A 20975-nucleotide genomic window follows, 5' to 3' on the forward strand; every position below is an offset into this window, starting at 1 on the left:
CAGACCATGCCCCTTTAAAATGGATGTATGTAAATAGAGGCAAGAATGCTCGTGTAACTAGATGGTTTCTAGCGTTGCAGGACTTTAAGTTTACTGTCGAACATAGACCGGGAACACAATTGGCCAACGCAGATGCATTGTCTCGCATCTTCTGTTTGGGGGCTACAAGTGTTCCGGCCCCTAGGTCGAAACAGGGGAGGGGGATATGTGACAAGAACACTGGGATAGTGTTTGAGGGCAGGTATATTTGTCCCAGGTTCTTGTCTTACATGTTTTAGAAAATGTTAACTTCTAGGAAAAATGCTTTTTGTTTTGTCTGAACCTTTTCAGTTTGCTGTAAAAGCTGGGAAAAGGCTCTGAGAGAGAGATAAGGCGAGTTCTAGACATTGGGCCCAGTTTGGGTCTTTGGCCTCACAGAGGGCTAATCAGGGTTTCAGCTGTGTAAGAGTGATATAGTGCTTCTAACCTGATTAGTATGGGCAGACTGCCTGGGAAGGCTGCAGGATCTGTGTGTGAGAGACACGCTTTCTGATGCAAGTAAGCTATACAGTATGTACTGAAGAACTCTGTGTTTTGTTTAGTGACAGTTAGGAACATCTTATGTTTAGTTAGTGCCGGACAGGCAAGGTATTTTTATTTTGGGGTTTGTTTTATTTTCTGTTTCAATAAAACTGGCCGGGGTCAGTTGTACCAGAAACTGGACTTGTGTTGTTCCTCAGCTGCTGCGGGCTGCCATATTCCCCAGGAAAAGGCACCTTGCACCCCTACAGTGTTACAACTTCCCCCAACCATACTACCAGCCTTTTCCCCAAATAATCCCTTTGTCTTATTCCTTCTTCTGAACGTCTTGTTTTTTAGTGCCCTTCTTAAAAGTACACAACAGGTGTGATCACTCCTTGAAACTGGCTGTTTAAACCTGAGCAGCTGTATTGGGAGGGTGTATACCAGGGCTGGCCAAACCGGTCCTCGAGATCTACCAACAGTACATGTTTTCCAGGCCTCCTGGAGATCTGTAGAATTGTCAGTTAGGAATGAATGCAGCACATCCTAATTAGTAATGACTGCACCTGTGCACCAGCTAGGTGGTCTGGAAAATGTGAACTGTTGGTAGATCTCGAGGACTGGTTTGGCCAGCCCTGGTGTATACAAACCATGTATATAGAAGTAGAAAACAGGGCTATAGGTGAAAACAATAAAAATATAGTAATTCTATAAAAAAAGATTAGAGTTGTGCGGCTTGATATTAAACACAACTTTATATTTCATTCATACAAGGCATATAAAAAATAGTCAAACACACATAATAGTGACATAGATTTTAATATAATAAAAAGTGAGCAATGTGTACTTTCGCCACCAACTAGTGGGAAAATATGGATAGTCCCCTAATAGAAAGGCAATATAAACTTCCTGTCCCCCAGGTCCACAATGTAATTCTGTAAGTACGTGGTGTATTAATATTTATCCATGCCAATCAATCAGAGAGAGTGTGTGTGTTACCAATCTCTACTGAGATGTGTGTTTTTATTTTTATTTTTTGCTTTTATTAATGAGTAAGCATACAAGAATCTAAATATCTAATGGGACTATATTCCCCTCTTTTCAGCCCAAGGTGGTATTAACATGAGCAATGCCACTTTCTCCTGGTCAAGGACTGATCCTCCCTTTTTGAAAGAGTAAGTTGTTTTTGTTTTTGTTTTTTTGTGTTTTTCTTTTCTTTTTATTAATATTCTTTAGCATTTAAAAATTAAAAAAATTTTTTATGAGATTAATTTTTGTTGAAGGTAAAAAGAATCCAGGCTCTTGTAAGCGTTTTACAGAATCATTAATCCTTTAAACACCTTTTAAAGTTTAACATTAGGGGGTATATTCAATTGCAGTCGAAAGCTGCCATCTGTCGGAAAGATGTCAGTTTTTTACTTTTTAAGGTCAGAAGGGGTCCCGACATATTCAATAGACCCCAGAATTTTCCAACAAGTCAGAAAGCACGTGGATTGGCGGAATGGCTACCGATCCGCATGCTTCTGTCGGAAACGGGGCTAAATCCGACAGGTTTTGGCCCTGTTTCCGCCAATCTCAATCAGACTTTAAAAGAAGTCGGATTGAGGAGATGGGGGAGAGCAGCGAGGAGACTGGGGAGAGCAGGAATCCAGCAGCTATAGCAGCGTAGCCGCTGGGTTCCTGCTCTCCCCCATCTCCTCCTTTCAGCTCCCTCATCTCCTCAATCTGACTTTTTTTTTTAAAGTCGGACTGAGATTGTTGAGAACGGCCAAATCTGATTTCATTGAATAAGTCCTGTTGGATCCATTCCGACAAATGCATGTCGGAATGGATCCGACTTTAATTAAATATACCCCTTGATGTGATATTGTCTATGAAATAACACTAAATGACAGTATTTACTAAATTGTGAGTTTACAGAAGTGGAGATGTTGCCCATAGCAGCCACTCAGATTCTAGCTTCAGTATTATCTTCTAGAACAGGCCTGGCTAACCTGTGGCTCTCCAGCTGTGGTAAAACTACACATCCCAGCATGCCTCACCACATTTTTAGCATTCCCTAATAGCAAAACTGTGGCAGGGCATGTTGGGACTTTCACAACAACTGGAGAGCCACAGGTTGGCCAAGCCTGTTCTAGAAGGTGTTACATAAATAAGTAGAATGTGATTGTTTGCTATGAGCAAGATTTCCATTTCTGTAAATCTGCACTTGAGTAAATATACCCCTACAGATGTGTTCTCATACGTTGTCTCTTCCGTCATAGCAAACAGCTCTTCTCCCGCACGTCTTTTTTTTTTTTTTTTTCTATGCCTGGAAATGCGATGCAACTAGAATGTATGCGACTGAGTTTCTGAATCTGTATATAAAGTGCTGCAATGTAGCAGCCACTGCTGTTTTCCATGCCAAGTTCCGTTGTACTTTGTATATAGACTACGTCGCACACAGAAATGCAAGTATTTCATTTGAAATAAATTAACACAGTCTGCTTGTGTGTCCTATTCGCATTGCAGCTAAGGTGTATTTTCTGGTGAAAAAGATGCTTGTCAGCTCACTCCCGCCACGCGGTTCATGGCATATTGAGGATAGATGTAGGAGGACACATCTGCAGGTTCCTTGTTTCTGTGGTGTTACAGGAAGAGACCTATTTGGGCTTATTTATTAACCGAATGCAATGTGCGCAGATGTGTACCTAGGGCAGATAATAGGATTCATGTTTCTAGTGCAGTTTAGGAAATGTTTGTGGGTCATAGTGGGCACATACTGCAGATGGATGCATCAGATCCTGTTGGTGCACTGTTTATCCTGGGGAAAGCGGGTTGTAAGTGGCAACAGACTACCTTAGTTAGCACACAGCTTCCGCATCCTCTCTGAAATATATTTCTGCTGCGGGGTACACTGGGCTCCACAAGTCTGGACAATGGGGTGTAGAGTAGGATCCGAGGCACCAACAGGCTCAAAGCTTTGACTGTTCCCAGAATGCATAGCGCCGCCTCCTATATCACCCCGCCTCCCAGCACAGGAGCTCAGTTTGTCAGTTGGTTTGTCAGTTGGTGCTGCAGTAAGCAGGCACTTAACAGAGGGGCTGCTCCAAGCAGCCCTGAGAAAAGCTTTTTATGAGATAAAAAGTGAAGACTTCAAGGGCAGCAGCGGTGGTAAATGTCTTGTGACATTCACTGCTGCAGCTCCAGCTCTCCCCAGCGGCGCTGTACACTCCCGACCCCTGGTTGCCGGGTACCTACAGCGGAGGCTCCGGTTTTCTTCATGTTAGACGCACACGGCTGGGGCTCTCCAGGATCACGTGGCCGCGCTTCGGGAGGTGGTAAGTGGGTCCCGCTCGTGGGACCCGGTCTTTATCGCGATCCGGCGTGGTCAGTGGGAGGCGGGCCGTGCACGCTGGTGGTGGACACTGTGGATACAGGCGATCCCACTAGATCACCAGGGCATGGGCGCAGGTCAGGTTTTCTCTTAAAACCGATTTTAATATCGCCCACAGTACCCGGTGGTTTTGCCAGCAAAGGGGATAAGGCTTAGACCTGAAGCCCCTCCCCCAGCCCCAGGGCGCCATTTCCAGCAAGTGTTCTCGCCCTGGAGCTGCATCTCTGTCTTTCCTCACTCCCTGTCAGTGTCTGCGGCGCCATTACTCCTCAGCTCACTGCTCCTGGGACTGCTTGGGCAAATTCTCCTATGTAAAGCCGCCTAGTTGTCAGCGCTGTTCCTTAACATGACACTTAAGTATTCTACCTGCCTTTTTAGTCAGTGTTTGTAAGAAAGAGTGCATTTAGTCAGGGGTTTATAGTACAATTACCCTGTGATCTACATCCAGTTTCTTACTGTGTAGTGTTATATCTATTGACTATATAGCTGTGTAAGCTAGTCCAGTGCAGTATTATTGTCTGTAATAACCTCTGCATTGTACAAACTGTGACTATTTGTGTGTGCATTGATAGCTGAATGGTGTCCATCTCGTGTCTTTCACTCAACTTGCTATCCCTATATTATATAACCTGAGGGGGCTTGGTGCGTCAGGTGTTATTTAATATAGGATTTTCACAAAGATATACAGGTTGAGTATCCCTTATCCAAAATGCTTGGGACCAGAGGTATTTTGGATATCGGATTTTTCCGTATTTTGGAATAATTGCATACCATAATGAGATATCATGGCGATAGGACCTAAGTCTAAGCACAGAATGCATTTATGTTTCATATAAACCTTATACACACAGCCTGAAGGTCATTTTAGCCAATATTTTAATAACTTTGTGCATTAATCAAAGTGTGTCTACATTCACACAATTCATTTATGTTTCATATGCACCTTATACACACAGCCTGACTGTCATTTAATACAATATTTTTAATAACTTTGTGTATTAAACAAAGTTTGTGTACATTGAGTCATCAAAAAACAAAGGTTTCACTATCTCACTCAAAAAAGTCCGTATTTCGGAATATTCCGTATTTCGGAATATTTGGATATGGGATACTCAACCTGTACTGTATTACGTATTTTTCTCTGTCATTTAGTCACCATATCTCTCCTTTATCTCTGCTGGTGCTGACTACACTGTGCAGGGGTTTGGGTTTAGGGATATAGTGCTGCTAATAATTGTACTGTGTTACCTCATACTGCAAGTTATATCATGTCTGCTTCTGAGGGTAACGGTTCTGGGGCGGAACACACTGCTGGTGTTGCTGAAGCCACAGGCACATATGGGGAGAATATAGCAGCTGTGGGCTCTGGTTCTGGGGGCTCCTTGCCCCCCAGTGGGACTGTGGCAACGGAGGCACATACTGACCCTCCATGGGCCGCTTTTTCCACGCTTCTGCATACGCTAGTTCATAAACTAACACCCCCTATGGGACCCCCAATGCCGGTACAACCATATGTGGTCCCTGCAGCTAACCCGCCGTGGGCGGACGATTTATCTGCTCAATTAAAGAAGTTGAACCAGTCCCTGACTACTAAAAAGTCTGACCAACGCTCGCCTAAGTCCAAGAGGTCCTCTAAGCGAGCGCTCGTCTCCTCACAATCCACTGCTGTCACTGACATCTCGTCTGATGAAGACAGCACATACACTGACCCCACAGGTTCTGACTCAGATATGGCTGATGGGGAGGGTAGTTCACATGTGGATTTTCCTGATCTTTTGGAGGCTATTAAGTTAACTCTGCAGATTACGGATGATCCCGAGCCATCCGTTCCTCCTAAGAAACCAGATAGGTTCAAGCGTCAGAAGGTGATTAAACAAGTTTTACCTCACTCTGACCACATAGTGGATATACGTCAGGAACCCTGGCAAATCCCGGGTACGAAGTTTGCCTCAAAAGAAGATGCTGGCTCGCTATAACCCTCGCGCCAGAGCTGTCTAAGAATTGGGAAACGCCTCCTCCAGTAGACTCGCATGTGGCTAGGATGGTGGTTTCCTCAGCTCTACCTGTCACTACCATCACGTCTCTAAAAGAGCCTACGGATAAACGTGTCGAGGGTTGTCTAAAAGCGATTTACACCCCCACGGGTGCTGCACAAAGGCCCACTATTGCAGCTACATGGGCAGCAGAGGCTATTGAAGTATGGGCCTTGGAGTTAGAAGCTGAAATCTCCTCTGACCAATGCTTGTCATATATTGTCACAGCTTCTCGCTATATTAAAGAGACGGCTTCTGATGCCGGTATCCTAGCAGCCAAGGCGTCTACTACGTCAGTCCTGGCTCGCAGGATATTGTGGCTTAGATCCTGGTCTGTGGATCTGGACTCTAGAAAAACCCTGGAGGTACTCCCTTTCAAGGGGGATATTCTGTTTGGGGAGGACTTAAATAAGATAGTGGCTGACTTGGCTACTGCCAAAACTGCCTGTCTGCCTAATACAGTTCCTTCTGTGTCGAAGGCCAAAGGCACGTCCTTTCGCCCCTTTCGTCCTTCAGGTAAAGCAAAATGTCAGGCGTACCATAAGCAGGCCCGCACTTCCAAACCTGGTAAGCCGAAGCCCGAAAGAGCCTGGGCTGCCCGTCAGCCAGCAGCCAAGACCGATAAGCCTGCCGCATGACGGGGCGGGCCTCCCCCTGGGGGATCCCAGGGTGGGGGGCCGACTTCTAGGGTATACCCAGGAATGGTTTAAGACCACTTCAGATGCCTGGGTACGGGAAGTTGTCACTCGAGGTTACGCCATAGCCTTCAAAAACCGACCCCCTCATCGATTTTGCCAGACAGACGACCAGACAAAGGCAAACACTCTGCATTCGGTGGTACAGATCCTCCTGGATACAGGAGTCATAGTACAGGTGCCTCTTGCTCATAAGGGCCGGGGGTACTATTCTCAGCTGTTTCTAGTCCCGAAACCGAATGGGTCACCCTGCCCATTCTCAACCTCAAGGCACTGAACAAGTTTGTGAAGGTTTCCAAGTTCCGTATGGAAACCCATCGCTCTATAGTTCTGGCCTTGGAACCTGGGGACTACATGGTCTCCCTGGACATGCAGGATGCTTACCTGCATATTCCTATAGCAGTGTCACATCAACAATACCTGAGGTTCGCTATTGGCAACCTCCATTACCAGTTTCGGGCGTTACCTTTTGGTTTAACAACGGCTCCGCGAGTCTTCACCAAAGTTATGGCGGTGATGACGGTGGTACTCCGCCGTCAAGGGGTCAGGATACTGCCGAATCTGGACGACTTGTTAATCCTGGCAAATTCCCCAGATCTTCTCCTGCGTCATCTGGATATGACGGTCCGGTTTCTCCAAGCCCACGGGTGGCTCATCAACTGGAAGAAATACTCCCTGGTCCCTGCTCAGAGCATGGTGCATCTGGGAGCGCTGTTGGACACTCACAACCAGAGGTTGTTCTTGTCTCAGGAGAAAGTCCTGAAACTTCAGGACAGGATTTGTTGCTTCCTTTCTCGTCCGCAAGTGTCGATACGTTCGGCAATGCAGGTGCTGGGCCTCATGGTATCAGCATTCGACATGGTGGAGTATGCTCAATTCTATTCTCGCCCCCCCCAGAAGCTGATTCTAGCCAAGTGGGACGGCCTGCCTCACCGGATCAGGTCTCAAATGATCTCTTTGACTCGCTGCTCTGGTGGCTCCAGGACCGACAATTGTGCAGAGGCCGTCCTTTCTGGATATCCAACTGGGTCCTGTTGACGACAGATGCCAGTCTAAGAGGTTGGGGCGCGGTGCTGGAGCAGCACTCCTTGCAGGGTCGGTGGACCAAGGAGGAATCTCTCCTCTCAATCAACATTCTGGAATTGCGGGCGGTCTTCAATGCGTTGAACCTAGCCCAGCATTTGATTCAGAACCGTCCTGTTCAAGTACAGTCAAACAACGCCACCACAGTGGCTTACATAAATCATCAAGGCGGCACTCGAAGCCGTTTGGCAATGAAGGAAGCCTCACGGATTCTACGTTGGGCAGAATGCCATCTACCGGCAATATCTGCAATATTCATTCCGGGAGTCCTGAATTGGGAAGCGGACTTTCTCAGTCGTCAGGACGTGCATGCCGGCGAGTGGGGCCTCCATCCAGAAATGTTTCAACTCCTCGTGGAAAGGTGAGGTCTTCCAGATGTGGATCTGATGGCGTCTCGACACAATCACAAGGGTCCGGTCTTCGGAGCAAGGACAAGGGATCCTCAAGCAGCATTCGTGGATGCGCTGGCAGTGCCGTGGAGGTTTCGGCTGCCGTACGTGTTGCCTCCGGTGTCACTCCTGCCCAAGGTAATTTTTAAGTTCAAGCAAGTAAAAGGAAATCTGCTTCTCATAGCTCCGGCGTGGCCCAGACGGCACTGGTTGTCAGACCTGCAAGGCCTATCGTCAGAGCGCCCACTTCTACTTCCACAACGCCCAGACCTCCTCGTTCAGGGCCCCTGTGTCTACCAGGACCTAGCCCGGCTGTCTTTGATGGCGTGGCTCTTGAAGCTTCCGTCTTAAGAGCTAAGGGGTTTTCTGAAGAGGTCATTAAAACTATGTTGCGGGCCCGGAAACCGGCCTCTGCTCGTATTTACCATCGGGTCTGGCATTCCTACTTTGTTTTTGTGCGCATCTAACCATTATGACGCTTCCAAGTTTAGTACAGCCAAACTTTTGGCTTTTCTACAGCAGGGCCTAGATTTAGGCCTGCGTCTGGCCTCCCTCAAGGTTCATATTTCTGCCTTGTTGGTGTGGTTTCAGAGAAAAATTGCGACTTTACCTGATGTTCATACTTTCACTCAGGGTGTGTGGCGTATCCAACCTCCCTATGTCCCGCCTGTGGCTCCTTGGGACTTGTCGGTGGTTTTGGAGGCGTTGCAGGAGCCTCCATTTGAACCTCTTGGTTCAGCTGACCTTAAGTGGCTTTCTCTAAAGGTGGTGTTCTTGTTGGCTATTGCCTCTGCTAGAAGAGTGTCGGATTTGGGTGCCTTGTCTTGTAGTTCCCCATATCTGATTTTTCACCGTGACCGGGGGGTTCTTAGGACTCGTCCCGGATATTTACCTAAGGTGGTTTCTTCGTTCCACCTTAATCAGGAGATTGTGGTTCCAGCTTTGGTCTCTCCTGATTTGTCTCCTAAAGAGCGGTCTTTGGATGTGGTACGGGCTCTCCGTATCTATGTGAAGAGAACTGCTTCTATTCGAAAGTTTGATTCTCTCTTTGTTTTGTTTGGATTTCACAAACGTGGCTGGCCTGCTCACAAGCAGACCCTGGCCAGGTGGATTAGAATGATGATTGCGCATGCTTATGTGAAGACTGGTCTGTCAGCTCCTGTTCACATTACGGCCCATTCTACTCGGTCTGTTGGACCTTCTTGGGCGGCCCAACGTGGTGCGACCCTTGATCAATTGTGCAAGGCGGCTACGTGGTCCTCCGGGAACACGTTCATAAGGTTCTATAGTTAAGCATAAAGAAAAGAGGAGCGCTCATGTGTTCATGATAGAAACCTAATAAATCTATTCAGAGCCGATAAATGAATTAAAAAGGTCTTTTATTCAATAAAAATCATACCAATAATATTTATCAAAAGCAATTTATCAATTGTACCCAATATCGTGGGATAGTATCTTGCTGGCCAGCAGTTTCAGAAGATAGCAAGTGCTAATAAAACTTCCCTCAGTAAGGAATCAGTGCACTGAAAAAAATATACTGTTAAAATAACAACATGTAGTAACTTTGTATCAGTCAATGATGGTAACTGTTACACGCTGAAGTGATAAAGGTATAGCGGCTTTTATCAGCATGTACAAAATGTCCGATTACCTCCCTAGTGGAAATCACGGTGTGGTCCTACCCCCCGGTAACCGAGCGGTGCTGACGCCTGTTTAGTACTTTAAAAAAGTCACGTGATTCCGTGACGAAACGCGTCAGTCTCCGCCCACTTTGTGAAGCTGCAGCAGTGTTCTTCAGTAACATACAGGTGTACGGCGCAGCAGAGCGGGAGCCGCTACGTGACACTGCCATCTGTCCACCCCGCCGCGAGTATCAGCACGTCCGCCTAAACAGGCGTCCGCACCGCAAGTCCGTCATTATATATCCCCCTTCTGTGGAGCAACCTACAGCCGGTGATACGAGAGGCCCCCCCCGTGGACACTACAAATATCTGAGGACGCTCGGTTTCCGGGGGTAGGACCACACCGTGATTTCCACTAGGGAGGTAATCGGACATTTTGTACATGCTGATAACAGCCTGTACCTTTATCACTTCAGCGTGTAACAGTTACCACCTTGACTGATACAAAAGTTATTACACGCTGATGGTTCAACAGCACAGCTCTCCTAGTGCATTGATCCCATATTCAGGGAACAGTTACCATCACTGACTGATACAAAGTTACTACATGTTGTTATTTTAACAGTATATTTTTTTCAGTGCACTGATTCCTTACTGAGGGAAGTTTTATTAGCACTTGCTATCTTCTGAAACTGCTGGCCAGCAAGATACTATCCCACGATATTGGGTACAATTGATAAATTGCTTTTGATAAATATTATTGGTATGATTGTTATTGAATAAAAGACCTTTTTAATTCATTTACCGGCTCTGAATAGATTTATTAGGTTTCTATCATGAACACATGAGCGCTCCTCTTTTCTTTATGCTTAACTATTGTCCAATTTAGGGGTGTATACAGCCCCTTGAGTGAAGCGAACGTGAGTTCTGGTGGTTACTTAATTTTTATTAATTGGTCAAATACAGACACAGGCGCTTCATTTTCTTTGTGGTTTCATAAGGTTCTATGCCTTCGATACTGCCGCTTCCCAGGATGCTTCCTTTGGACGCAGGGTTCTTGTGCCCGCTACAGTGCGTCCCCTCCCATAAGGAACTGCTTTAGGACATCCCCATTGTCCAGACTTGTGGAGCCCAGTGTACCCCGCAGCAGAAAACGAGTTTTATGGTAAGAACTTACCTTTGTTAAAACTCTTTCTGCGAGGTACACTGGGCTTCACAGGGCGCCCACCCTGACGCACTTAGCTTCTTTGGGTTGATATGGCATTAGCCGCTGACACTTCTCTTGCCGTGAGAGTGTGGTGTATATGGCTACTAACCGTTGTCGTCTCTTTTCCTGCTACTGCATTGGGCTGGTTAACTAAACTGAGCTCCTGTGCTGGGAGGCGGGGTGATATAGGAGGCGGCGCTGTGCATTCTGGGAACAGTCAAAGCTTTGAGCCTGTTGGTGCCTTGGATCAAGATCCTACTCTACACCCCATTGTCCAGACTTGTGGAGCCCAGTGTACCTCGCATAAAGTTTTAACAAGGGTAAGTTCTTACCATTAAACTCGTTTTTGTGCAAATGAAGTTAGAAAAAAAAAATGTATTCTATTTATTGTATTAAAAACAAAGAAAAAAGTACATACCCAATACACTCACAGAACAAAATATAGTTTTTGATATAAGTTTATTAATTATGTATAATAGGGGTATAAAGCATAATTTCTAATTCCTGCAGGATTAACCTTACTATCCCCAATGGCTCCTTGGTCGCAGTGGTTGGCCAAGTAGGCTGTGGAAAGTCTTCCTTGCTGTCAGCACTGTTGGGAGAAATGGAAAAGAAAGACGGCTACATAGTGGTGAAGGTATTCCACCGCATATACCGTATTCCACTCTACCTGTTGAAGTAAACAAGGGTTTTGAGTAGAGTTGCATATTCATTTTGAAATGATTCTTATTAAGCATTGTAACTAGTGTTCTAAGGCATAGATCATGTACAGTTTTGTAGACTAGTTTATCCATCCTTTCACACTGGAAGGTCAAATTGATAAACTGACCACTTGTGCAGTTTACCTTTTTTAGATGTGGTATTTACTTGGCATTAATACATGTACCTGCCATTCTTATTTTTAATTTCTAAATGTGTGTTATGCCAAGGCCTCAAATAAGTTCTGGCAAGTTTCTGGAACACTTGCATATACTGTAGCTTTTGAGAACCGTTTTATATTGTCTTGTCTTGTATGTAGTGGAGTTTGCATTTAAAGTTTTCCCTTTGTTAGGGTGGCATAGCATATGTTCCTCAGCAAGCTTGGATCCAGAATGCCTCTCTTAAAGACAACGTCCTGTTTGGCAGAGAGCGGAAGGATCCCCTGTACAAGAGAGTTCTGGAGGCCTGCGCGCTGCTTCCCGATTTGGAGATCTTGCCATCTGGAGACAGAACCGAAATTGGAGAAAAGGTTAGAATACAGTATTTCTTTATACTGTATGTCAATTTCCTGGTCATGGAAATGGCTGTAACATTAAATAAGTGCACCCTTCACTCTTGCAATACTTTAAATTTACTAAGAGAGCTCATATCGTGAGTCTTTGCTTAATTAGTGACACATAAATACATTATATCACACACACACACACACACACAATATTTTGTGGCAAAAGTTCCGTAATCTTTGAATTCTATTCTAAATTAATCAAAGTTCAACAGTTTCATATTGTGCCTAGGGGGTTATTCAGCATGGATCGCTATTGAGACTGAAATTGCAATTGTCTCAAAACTACAGCAAAAAAAAAAAACAACCTAAAGACCAGCCCAGAAATGTTAAGACTCCCACCAATGCAATTGCAACTCTGCATATTCATTCGCAGAGGTGCGATTCATATGCCGAAACATAGTACCATCGACAGTTGCGGTTGACCCATGTCTACTCACAGTAATGTGGATTCAGTCTCACCGACGCCATGTTTTTAATCACAATCGATCACAGCTATAGTCAGATACACGCCCATGACACGCCTGCGTTTTTCCAACAGCTCTCCACAAAAGCTTTGTTAACACCCACGGACGGTCACTTCCAGTCAATTGCCATCCACTGTGGCTGCGATCGCAATGCAGCATTCGCATACATGCAGTGCGTTTGAAGCACTTGCGCAGTTTTCCGATAATCTGCAGATATGCGTTTTTGGAATATAGTGATCCAAGCTGAATGAGGGCCTTAGTCTTTACATGCAGTAGGTAAAGTTATCTGCTCCTGTAATATTAAATGATAAAAGCAAGTGAAATGTATCTTCTGTTGCTAGGGTGTGAATTTATCTGGAGGTCAGAAGCAGAGAGTGAGCCTTGCTCGGGCTGTCTATTGTAATGCTGACATCTATTTGCTTGATGACCCTTTGTCTGCTGTGGATGCTCATGTTGGAAAACACATCTTTGACAAGGTCATTGGGCCAAAGGGACTGCTTAAAGATAAAGTGAGTATAAGTGAATTAAAATCTCTTTAGTTCAGTCGATCGGGTGTGGTACAGAAGATCTACACTGTCTTGATAGGCAGTCATTAGGTCGACCCCATTTGGTAAACAGGATTAAAAGATTGACCGCATCAGAAGGTTGACAAGTAAAAGGTAGACAGTAGGTAAGGTCAACAGGGTCAAAACGTTGACAGTGATGGACAAAAAAGAGTTGACACAAGTAGTTTTTTTTGTATTTTTGGGTGTCATTTTGTATGTTTAATCGTATTTAAACACAATCCATGGAAAGGTGTACCTCGCAGGCTCCCTTCCCCCCTATATAAGCAGGAACAGCGTCATGGTTTGTGATACCCAGTTGCACTCTCTCCTCATACCACTGATTGAACATCAGGAGAGGGCAACTGAGAAGGAATTACAGGGAAGAATAGGGGTAGGCAACTGGGCAAATAATGTTTAGTGGCGCTGAAGTTATTTAGGGGAAGGATGATGGATGCTTAGATTTATTGGAGGTAAAGTGTTAGAAAATAGGTTATATATGTACTTTATATGTTAGAATTATGTCATTATCAGGCTAATATCAATAATAGTTACGTTTTTGACATTTTGCAGCTGGCCACACTGACTGGCACTCCATGCAAAGTGTGAAGTTTATATTTTTGACTGACTAAGCAAAATTGCTTGGTAGACCAAAATGTAAGCATGATGTAACTGGGAGGCCCCACCCACAATGGCTTCATGGCCTTCTTATAAACTAGCACTTACCGTAATTTTGCTGCCATATAAACAATATAGCAGTAGATTCACTATTTTGTTTATATAGACCCGTATACTGGTAACTCATGGAGTGAGTTACTTGCCACAAATGGACTCCATTATTGTCATGGTGGATGGGAAAATCACTGAAGTCGGTTCCTACCAGGAACTCCTAAAGCAGGATGGTGCATTTGCAGAATTCCTACGAACGTATGCCAACGCAGAGCAGAACAATGGCCAAGGTGAGAGGTTGCAGGCTTTGTATCTTTTGTGTGCATTGATAACTTTTTTAGCTTTAAAACTTGTAGGTAGGGACATCTGTAGTGAGTACTATCTGTATGGGGTCTGTTTATAAAGAAGTGAAAAATGTGGAGAGGTGAGCCAGTGTAGAAGTTGCCCATGGCAACCAATCAGCTGCTCTGTATAATTTTAAAGAATGCAATTTAGAAATGATACATCAACACTGATGGCAACTATCTCCACTCTCTTCACAGCTTCATGAATAGATCCTTATAGCTGGCCACCTTCACCATGTCCGGCTTCTGACTTCATTAGTTTTGATCTGTAAACCCAAGTAGAGTTTCTCACTGCTCTGCCTGCGAGATGTTACTGAGGACTCTAGAAAGAGCTTACTACAGCTGCACCCTGCCCCCGTTGTTAGTTGGAGTTTCAGGCTGGGTACATTCTGAATGAAACCTTGCACAATCATGGGAGTAGAGTGATCATATATTAGATTGGTTTTGGTATATTAGGTTGACCTAATGTTCGGTCACCATGTTGCCATTTATTGTTGACACTGATGAAATACTGACAGTCACAATGTCGATATGCCATTTTTCAAGTAACCCCTTCGTTAATGTTGACATTTTCACATTAGGTCGACAGTCATTAGGCTGACCACCATTGGTCGACATGTACTAGGTCGACAGTTCAAAAGGTCGACATTTTTTCAAAAATGTTTTACTTTATTTTTGGACTTTTTCACACTTTACGATCCACGTGGATTACACTGGGAACGGTAATCTGTGAGCAAGGCACCTTGCCCGAAGCTCGCGAGCCATGCGAGGGGACATGGTGCACTAATTGGGGTTCCCCGTCACTTTACGAAGAAAACTCCACCAAAAAAAGTTTAAAAAAAAAAAACATGCCGACCTTTTGACCTGTCGACCTAATGCATGTCAAACAATAGTGGTCGACCTAATGACCCATAACATTTGACTTTCTAGAAACTAGAAAATTTTCTATTTTAAGTTTTACTTTAAGGATGAAGAGTAAAAATGTAGAAGTATGTTCTCTGGTTTCTAGAGACCATGACACTTGTTCATGTAGAGACCAGTTTGTTGTTTCCTAACTCTGCTTATTTTTCTGCCTTTTGCTGCTTTGAAGTCCACACCGAAGTAGAAGAGGAAGAAGGTTTGTCTTTGAGCATGTTGGTGTGTGTGCATTTTATTTTGTGCTTGTGTCTTCAGATTGCAGTAGATCATTGTTGTATAGTGTTCTGAAGCTAATACAGAAGATGAACTTGTTCATTGCAGGTGTATGAAGTACAGTTCCAGGAGAGACCTAGGGGTCTTATACCCCTTTCATACCAAAACCCTGGGTCCAGCCCAGGTTACTGAACATGGGTTCCAAGCAGTCTCACAGCAGCTTGAAACCCATTCACACTGCAGTTTGGACCCAGGTTATTGCTGGGGTTTCTCGTCTTCCAACGCTTCGAGATGACCTCATCTCCAAGTGCCGGAGAGCTGGCGCTCCAGAGAGTGTTAATAGTACACGGGTCTGATGACTGGGTTACTTGTTCACACTTCCCCTTAACTTGGGTGGTCTCTTTATAACGGACTGCCCCTCCACCGTTTTCCAGTCCTGGTGCAGGTTTTTAGAAGTGGAGATGTTGCCCATAGCAACCAATCAGATTCTACTTATTTTCCTAGCACCTCCTAGAAGATAATAGTTAGAATCTGTGCAACATTTTTACTTCTATACACCTGGGGTCAGTGACATATAAATGTTATTCTCTGATTTAATTGCTGCTGAGGGCCTTTAGGTTGCAGCTGAGGGCCTTGAGGTTGCTTCTCTAAATAAATAGATGTACTAGTATACTGTATGTGTAAAAAGCTTTATTCTGAGGAAAGTTTAAATTATAAAATCAGGAGAGACCATAGAATGCATGCTACAAATTCTCTATGATATGTATCATTGGAGTGTGACATTTCTAAAATCCGTTTCTCCAGCATGGTATAATTTACACTCAAGTTTTCAAAAATGCTGCCGAAGTTCATGGCTACACGTAAGAGATGGACAAGGGTGTCTTTGGGCTTTGGCACCAGGGTCTTGACCCAGAGTGGTTGTTTTTTTTCTACACCTGCCATAACAATGCAGCGTACACTGCAAGTGAGAACTAATTGAAATATCATCCTTTTTTTTACAATATATTGGGAATGCAAAGATGCTGACAAATTAAAAAAATGTAATTTATACATCACATCAAGTGACATGCAAAACTGATAACAATGTGCGGTACTTCAGTTAGTGTTCCCTTTTTAGCCAGGCACTGACTGATCTGTGGCATATATAGTAATTGGATCAGGACAAATACAAGGGAATAGATGACGGCCAGTAGCAACATTCATACTGGACTGAGCACAATACTGACACAGTATACTTTTTAGCTATTTTATATTTCTCTGACGTCCTAGTGGATGCTGGGAACTCCGTAAGGACCATGGGGTATAGACGGGCTCCGCAGGAGACTGGGCACTCTTAAAAGAAAGATTAGGTACTATATCTGGTGTGCACTGGCTCCTCCCTCTATGCCCCTCCTCCAGACCTCAGTTAGTATCTGTGCCCGGCCAGAGCTGGATGCACCCTAGGGGCTCTCCTGAGCTTCCTAGAAAAAAAAGTATTTGTTAGGTTTTTTATTTTCAGTGAGATCTGCTGGCAACAGACTCACTGCTACGTGGGACTGAGGGGAGAGAAGCGAACCTACCTGCTTGCAGCTAGCTTGGGCTTCTAAGGCTACTGGACACCATTAGCTCCAGAGGGATCGAACACAGGCCCAGTCCTCGGTCGTCCGGTCCCGGAGCCGCGCCGCCGTCCCCCTTGCAGAGCCAGAAGAACGAAGAGAAGTTGAAAATCGGCGGCTGAAGACTCCGGTCTTCATTAAGGTAGCGCACAGCACTGCAGCTGTGCGCCATTGCTCCCTTAGCACACCACACACTCCGGTCACTAATGGGTGCAGGGCGCTGGGGGGGGCGCCCTGGGCAACAATTAGATTACCTTACTTGGCGAAAAGCACATAATACAGTCTGATAAACTGTATATGTGCATTAACCCCTGCCATTAAAGTACATAAAAGGACAGAAGCCCGCTCCTGAGGGGGCCGGGCCTTCTTCCTCAGCACACCGGCGCCATTTTCTCTTCACAGCTCAGCTGGAAGGAAGCTCCCCAGGCTCTCCCCTGCAGTATCCTGGTACACAAAGGGTAAAAAAAGAGAGGGGGGGGGCACATAAATTTAGGCGCAAAACTGTGTATATAAGCTGCTATAGGGGAAAAATCACTCAGTATAGTGTACATCCCTGTATTCTATAGCGCTGTGGTGTGTGCTGGCATACTCTCTCTCTGTCTCTCCAAAGGGCCTGGTGGGGGAACTGTCTTCAAATAGAGCATCCCCTGTGTGTGTGGTGTGTCAGTACGCGTGTGTCGACATGTCTGAGGTAAAAGGCTCCTCTAAGGAGGTGATAGAGCGGATAAGTGTGTGGGAGGGTGTCTCCGTCAACAACGCCGACACCTGTTTGGATATGTGTAAGTGCTGAGGTAAAATTATTGCACAAAAGGTTAGGGAACAGAAAGTAAATCTACCCTGGTCTGTCCCTATGTCACAGAGTCCTTCAGAGTCTCTCTATGTTCACTATCCAAAATAACAAAGTATCGACACAGAGTTTAACTCCACTGTCGACTACGATAATGCAAAGTTACAGCCAAGAGGGCTAAAAGATATTCAATATATGATTATTGGAATAAAAGATGATTTGCATATCACTGATGACTCATCTGTCCCTGACACGAGAGTACACATGTTAAGGGGAAGAATGCTGAGGTAAATTTCCCTCCTCTCATGAGGAAAAAGAGCGGGAATCTCCAGACAAGAGACGGCAGCTTCCCACAAGAGAATTCTCAGGCTGTATCCTTTCCCCACTAGGGCCAGGATGTGTTGAGAATCTTCCCCTTGGGTGTCCTGTTTGCACTAGCTATTCTCAGGGATCCTGCAGATAGTGTGCACATTCTAGTATACTACCCAGACCGGCGATTGTGTCGGCATGGGTTTATACCGCTGTGGCAGCGTGGACAGGTACCTTATCAGCAGAGATTGAGACCCTAGTATGCATATAAATATTTTAAGATGCTGTCTTAAGTGATAGATATATAATTATAAAGCATGCCCAAAGGGACATGAGTATACTGGGTCCTAGAGACAAAAGCTATGTCGATTTCTGCTTGACGTGTCCTGTAGAATATACATTGGACAGATGATGCCGACTTAAGAGGCATATGGAAGGCTGAGGATTGTGTGGAGAAAGGTTCTCGGGCCTGGTCTCCACAGCTATAGCTGGTAATTCTGATATTTTGCCTTATATTCCTGCACAGCCTAGGAAAGCACGACATTATTAAATGCAGCTTTTCGAATAAAGAAACAAGAAAGTCTGAGGTGCGTCCTTTCTTGTCAGAGCCGGGGGCAGAGGAAAGAAGCTGTACAACACAGCTTGTCCCCAGGAACAGAAGTCCTCCCCGGCCTCTACAAAAATCCACCGCATGTCGCTGGGGCTCCACAGGCGGAGCTAGGCCCGGTGGGGACACGCCTTCGTAAGTTCAGCCACAAGTGGGTTCACTCCCTGTTAGATCCCTGGGCAATAGAAATTGTATCGCAGGGATACAGGCTGGACTGTGAGAAGATGCCCCCTCACAAGGACCCGGCGGGCTTCCCCCCAAGAGAGGGAGCCAGTGTTAACTGCAATTCGTAAATTGTATCTTCAACAGGTGGTGGTCAAGGGTCCCCTCCTTCAACAAGAGGGTGTTATTATTCGACCATGTTAGAATCCCGAAACCAGACGGTTCGGTTAGACCCATATTGAATTAAAATCCCTGAACATATACCTGAAAAGGTTCAGGTTCAAGATGGAATTGCTAAGAGCGGTCATTGCAAGCCTGAAATGAATCGGGACATAAGGGATGCGTACCTTCGTGTCCCCATTTATCCACCTCATCAGGCGTACCTCAGAATTGCGGTACGGGATTGTCATTACCAATTTCACCAAGGTAATGGCGGATATGATGGTGCTCCTGCGGAAGCAAGGTGTCACTATTATCACATACTTGGATGATCTCCTCATAAAAGCGAGATCAAGAGAGCAGTTGCTGGACAGCGTATCACCTTCTCTGGAAGTGAAACGGCAACACAACTGGATTCTATATATTCCGAAGTCGCAGTTGGTTCCTACAGCTCATCTGCCTCGCCTAGGCATGATCCTAGACACAGACCAGAAGAGGGTTTATCTCCCGATAGAGAGAGCTCAGGAGCTCATGACACTGGTCAGGAATCCGTTGAAAACAAAAACAGGTGTCAGTGCATCACTGCACTCGAGTCCTGGGAAGGATGATGGCATCATACGAGGCCATCCCCTTCGGCTGGTTCCATGCAAGGACAATGGAACTTACTGGACAAGTGGTCCGGATCACATCTTCAGATGCATCGGTTAATCACCCTATCCCCCAGGGCCAGGGTGTCTCTCCTGTGGTGGCTGCGGAGTGCTCACCTTCTCGAGGGCCGCAGATTCGGCATTCAGGACTGGGTCCTGGTGACCACGGATGCAAGCCTCCGAGGGTGGGGGGCAGTTACACAGGGAAGAAAATTCCAAGGTTTGTGTTTAAGCCAACAGACTTGCCTTCACATCAATATCCTGGAACTAAGGGCCATATACAACGCCCTAAGTCAAGCGGAGTTCCTGCTTCGCGACCAACCGGTTCTGATCCAGTCAGACCGCAGGGGCTCATGTAAACCGCCAGGGCGGCACAAGGAGCAGACTGGCGAGGGTAGAAGCCACCAGAATTCCTCGCTGGGCGGAGAATCAAGTAAGCGCACTGTCAGCAGTGTTCATTCCGGGAGTGGACACGACCTCCACCCGGGAAAGTGGTGACTTCATCAGGAAGTCTTCACGCAGTTTTGCAAATTGATGGAAACTGCCTCAGGTGGACTACATGGCGTCCCACCTCAATAAAAAGATAAAAAAAGGTTTTACGCTGGGTCAAGGGACTCTCAGGCGATAGCTGTGGTCGCACTAGTAACACCGTGGGTGTTCCAGTCGGTCTATATATTCCCTCCTCTTCCTCTCAGACCCAAGGGCTGAGAATTGTAATAAACGGAGGAGTGTGAACAATATTCTTTGCTCCGGATTGGCCAAGAAGGACTCGGTACCCGGAACTGCAAGAAAGGCTCTCAGAGGACCCATGGCCTCTGCCTCTCAGTCAGGACATGTTGCAACAGGGACTCTGTCTGATCCAAGACTTACCGCGGCTGCGTTGGACGGCATGGCGGTTGAACGCCGGATCCTAGCGGAAAAGGGCATTCCGGATGCAGTTATTCCTACGCTGATAAAGGCTAGGAAAGATGAGACAGCAAGACTTTTTCACTGTATATGGCGAAAATAGGTTGCTTGGTGTGTGGCCGGGAAGGCCCTACAGAGGAATTCCAGGGGGGTCGATTCCTGCACTTCCTACAGTCAGGAGTGACTATGGACCTAAAATTAGGATCCATAAAGGCCAAGATTTCGGCCCTATCCCTTTTTCTCTCAAAAAGAACTGGCTTCACTGCCTGAAGTTCGGACGTTGTTACAGGGGTGCTGCATATTCAGCCCCTTTTGTGCCTCCAGTGGCACCTTGGGATCTTAACGTGTGTTGGATTCCTAAAATCCCACTGGTTTGAGCCACTTAAGACCGTGGAGCAAAATATCTCACGTGGAAAGTGGTCATGCTTTTGGCCTTAGCTTGGACTAGGCGTGTGTCAGAATTGGTGGCTTTGTCATGTAAAA

The 20975-nt window shown here is 45.7% G+C and overlaps 1 protein-coding gene across 2 annotated transcripts in view; it reads left to right on the forward strand.

The window, feature by feature from the left end:
* Window positions 1-20975, forward strand: part of ABCC1 (ATP binding cassette subfamily C member 1 (ABCC1 blood group)) — a 440279-nt gene that overhangs the window by 286758 nt on the left and 132546 nt on the right. Inside the window, exons 15-20 of one of the 2 annotated variants that reach the window (XM_063934377.1) lie at window positions 1607-1676; window positions 11417-11543; window positions 11958-12134; window positions 12976-13143; window positions 13961-14135; window positions 15280-15306. In XM_063934377.1, coding sequence (XP_063790447.1) covers window positions 1607-1676; window positions 11417-11543; window positions 11958-12134; window positions 12976-13143; window positions 13961-14135; window positions 15280-15306 — 744 coding nt within the window. The remainder of the gene's footprint in view (window positions 1-1606; window positions 1677-11416; window positions 11544-11957; window positions 12135-12975; window positions 13144-13960; window positions 14136-15279; window positions 15307-20975) is intronic. The other variant, XM_063934378.1, reaches the window with a different exon arrangement.

Source organism: Pseudophryne corroboree, chromosome 7 (genome assembly GCF_028390025.1).
Source record: "Pseudophryne corroboree isolate aPseCor3 chromosome 7, aPseCor3.hap2, whole genome shotgun sequence".
In the NCBI taxonomy this organism is placed as follows: domain Eukaryota; kingdom Metazoa; phylum Chordata; class Amphibia; order Anura; family Myobatrachidae; genus Pseudophryne; species Pseudophryne corroboree.